This window comes from Austrofundulus limnaeus, unplaced genomic scaffold, assembly GCF_001266775.1.
Source record: "Austrofundulus limnaeus strain Quisiro unplaced genomic scaffold, Austrofundulus_limnaeus-1.0 Scaffold49, whole genome shotgun sequence".
NCBI lineage: Eukaryota > Metazoa > Chordata > Actinopteri > Cyprinodontiformes > Rivulidae > Austrofundulus > Austrofundulus limnaeus.
This window is the reverse complement of record NW_013952451.1, coordinates 2,411,741-2,415,653: the sequence shown is the minus strand read 5'-3', so window position 1 is coordinate 2,415,653 and position 3,913 is coordinate 2,411,741. Positions and strand designations below refer to the sequence as shown.

General features: G+C 41.8%; 1 protein-coding gene and 1 non-coding gene across 2 annotated transcripts in view; one reads left to right on the top strand and one right to left on the bottom strand.

Annotated features, from left to right (window-relative positions):
• Window positions 1-3,913, bottom strand: part of LOC106517528 (junction-mediating and -regulatory protein) — a 13,069-nt gene that overhangs the window by 7,000 nt on the left and 2,156 nt on the right. The window contains exon 2 of the mRNA XM_014008419.1: window positions 1,882-2,055. Within this exon, the coding sequence (XP_013863873.1) occupies window positions 1,882-2,055 (174 nt within the window). The remainder of the gene's footprint in view (window positions 1-1,881; window positions 2,056-3,913) is intronic.
• trnaq-cug (transfer RNA glutamine (anticodon CUG)) lies at window positions 778-849 on the top strand. The gene has a single exon. It is a non-coding gene; the product is annotated as a tRNA-Gln (tRNA).

Genomic DNA, 3,913 nt, shown 5'->3' with positions numbered 1-3,913 from the left:
GTTTTCTTCCCCAATAACTTTATATTTCGTTAGTTTGAAGATATTTTGAGTTGAAAATAAATCACACTCCATAATTATGTTGACAATAGGCTATTCTGCCTGAATTAGAGTTGTAATTTTAAATGTAATAATTTAGACTAACATAATAAATTGTCCATCAGTCCGTTTGTACGGTGTGCAGCGCTGCCGCTTCTGAATAAATGAAAATGATTTAACACAGTTGTTTACACTTTTAGCAGCTCTTTTTATTCCACAGCTGACCTGCAAAAAATGACAGATTTTCTTTCCTGGATCTCTGACAGACGGACTTCAATCTCTGAACTCATAAAGTTTTTCTTTTTAGTTTTCGCTGTCATTTTTCATGAATGGACATTTCCTTGTATCTGAGGCAGGAAACACAGCCTTATATGGTGTTTTTGAGGTGGTAATTATGCTAATCTCCTCTGGCGTGCACGAGCAGCTGGATACGAACAGGTGGAAATTATGCAGCTTATTTACACACTTTTCCTGAAGATAGAAGAGTTTGTTGAATCTGACGTGGCATGTTCGTACGAACAAAAAAGTAAGAGAAATTTAGGATAAGAATACGAACATGTTCTTGCATGAGGCCCATTATTTTGCCTGAAAAACAAGTGATCAGCAAGAGGAAAGAAACCAAAGAGGAGCTACAGAAAACCAAGACAAGCTTGAGTCACATACAGTGTGTAGGCCATAAATACACACAGAAATACAACCCAGAACTAGAAACCCTCCTCACACCTGCCAGGACTGGTAAGGGGTTCCATGGTGTAATGGTTAGCACTCTGGACTCTGAATCCAGCGATCCGAGTTCAAATCTCGGTGGGACCTGCAGCGTTTTCATTTTTTATCCAGCCTTCTTTACACTTCCTCTGACCTACTCTGTCGGAGCTGATGTGTATTTGAACACACTTAATGCAGTGAGAGCCCCAGAGCGTGASAACACACGAGAAGAACGAGAGTCTGCTTAGTGGTAAGGAAGTGATTTTTGAGTGCGAGCCAACACACAGCTGACTAGCAACTGGGACCTACTGCAGACATGTTGAGTCAAACCCTTTGGACCTTCACTGGTTTGATGTTTAAAATCAATAAATCTTTTAAAAACAATTGCAATTAGGACAATAATTAATTAGCCAACACATCTAACATTACTGACCTTTGATCAGGAAAATCTATTCATCACAATTTAAATAGCACAGTTTAACTTAGTGCTCTTTGTTTCTGTTTAACGACTGCAGACCTCAAGTGTGCCAGCATCCACCTACCCCTGCAGAAAACCTATAGGATCACAATCAGAATGATTTATTCATGTCCTTAGAGACTATCGGAAACTGGAGATCCATTCGAGAAGACAAGATGACGATCAAGTCCAATGCACCCAGTTGTGTTTCAGAAACTGAGGGAAATGGACAAAACCAAGAGGAACAAATGTGAAACAACTTTCAGGTGGTAATAAACTGTTTCTCTCTTGTATTTGAGTCTGAGAGCTAAATCTAAACATGTTGTCAAGATTGCAACGAGCGAACAAAGCTTTTCCCCCAATTTTTCCATCCAAACAGCCACCCTCTTCCTGTTTCCATACACCAGACACAAAGACTATTATAAGACATGAGGGCTTCCTGTGCCCGACACGTGTTTTATGACCCTACCTCATCACTGCCCACGGAGACAAAGAGAAACGCAGGAAAAACAAGTCTATTTGCAGATGAGCAAGCTTCAAATCTTATACCATCTGAATCATCAGTTTTTAAGTCACAGGTCGTAGTGAATCACAGAATCTTACTGGATTTTTAATTAAAATATTAGTGGCAGCAGCTTGTAAAACATTAAAACATACAAAAGTAGCTTGTGATCGACTTGTACCTTTATCTGCTGTCTGCGCAGCATGGCTAATTCCCTCATGTCTCTGAAGGGCTGCAGCAGGTACTGGTACAGCTGTGTGGAGGCCTCCAGCAGAYCACCATAAGCCTGGTCCTCTTCTTCATACAGCTCCAGCAGCTCCACCATGCAGTCAGTGGATCGGTGCTTCTCCAGCAGCTGCATCACAAACAGAACATCCATTTTTAGGGAGACACCTGGATGCATCGTCAATGAACAGCGCTGAGGTAAAACATTCAAAAAGACACAGTAAACAAGAGGGGGGGGGATGCTTTTTGCGCACACTGTCAGTGCCTGAAGTGAAATAAAAAGAGTCCTCAGTAAACACTTCCACCTTACAGGTAAGTAATGGGGGTAAGCTGTAAATAATAGCAGGACTAAATGCGGCCTTTTAATGCACCGTCCAGAGTTCAGTGTGCACAGTTTGATCTGCTGATGGGAATAAGATCAATACTCGCACGTTTCTGTCAGGCTGAACTGTCCTGTCGGCTACCAGCAAACACTAAAATAGCCATTAACTAAGCCCTCAAATGGAGTGAGAGGATCAATAGTTCAGTGCTTCTGTGTGAAATCCAGACACACAACAACCAGCCACCATCTCTGTAACAGAGCGCTGCTGCCACATGAGTCAGAGCAGCTGAATGACATCAGTGGCTCATGCTTCATTACAAAGGAGAAATAAACCTTCAAGCAGACCTGAGATCTCAATCTGAGAAACTTTTATAGGACATTTTAAGCAAACGGCTTCTGGCTGCTGGGCTTTATAGTGTGACTGCTTTATCTGTTCTCTGACGATCCTGAAGCAAAGACACCCCTTCCTGCGTCTGGTTTTCTTTCTTTTCATTATTCTGAGCGTGACCGCTGCTGAACTGCAAGAACGGTGGGAGAGAAGCTGGATGGAATGACGTGTGTGGATTATTTGTTTATGCCTTTTTTTCCCTCTCTCTCTGCGGCCAAAAGTACAGCAGAGGGGAAACGCCTCAGCCAGAACATCACCTGATCACATTAGTGTGCACGAATGGAGCCTAGATGCAGCTTCTGCAGTGAATCGGAGCTCAGTTTATTCCCATTTTCTTTAACATATTATTAACCCAGCCACCATTAAAACAGAYAGCGATAACTGTAAAATAAATCTCTTTCACTTTGTCTCTCAGAGGACTTCTTGTACAGTTCTGGCTCCACCAGTCAAGGATGCATTAATCTCTCTCCATTGATTAGTGAGACAGTGTGCATAAATATAATGTCTGTTTATATTAAGAGCGGCTAATCAATCATTCGCTGCTGCTGCAGTGTAACAYGAGCTGGCCTGCAGCTCTCTGTTCGTCTGCACTGTTAGAGCCTGTGTCAAACACGACATCTCAATTTGCTGCAACATTTTATTTATGTTGYATAAATATAAAGGTATTTCTTTACTGAAAAAGGTTGCTGCATTACAATTTCAAATGTATCTAATAAAAACAATTAAATGGGTCAAATTAGAACATTTACCAGAGGAGAAAAGCATCGTTCATACATTTAAAGACACTATTTCAACTCAAGAAGTTTTGCCTTATTTGGCCATAAGGTAAAACCTTTACATTTGCAGCATACCTTTTAGTTTTTGTGAGCTTCAGTAAATGAAGTTCCTGTGAATCAAGTGTTTTCCAGCTCAGCCTGCAGATTCCTGACTAGAATCGAACACAGGGAGCTTAGAGTTCCAGGAGTCAGCACCTCAGGGCTCTGCTTGAGTTGGTTCTGGGTGGGTTTGTGACGTGTGCAGAAAACCGCATTAAAATGAGATGATCACTTTTACTCACTTTGTGTCTGACTGGTTACTGTGGTGGYTCTAATCTGAATACGGACGCTGCAGTTAAAGCTGTCAGCAGGTGAAGTCGAGGCTTTTTTCAGAAGGGCCGCAACAAAAGCTGACACAGTTTTTCAACAAGCTCGTTGGAAAAAAGGTGAGAGGTACTTGGGCTGCATTTGTGTGTGTGTGTGTGTGTGTGTGTGTGTGTGTGTGTGTGTGTGTGTGTGTGTG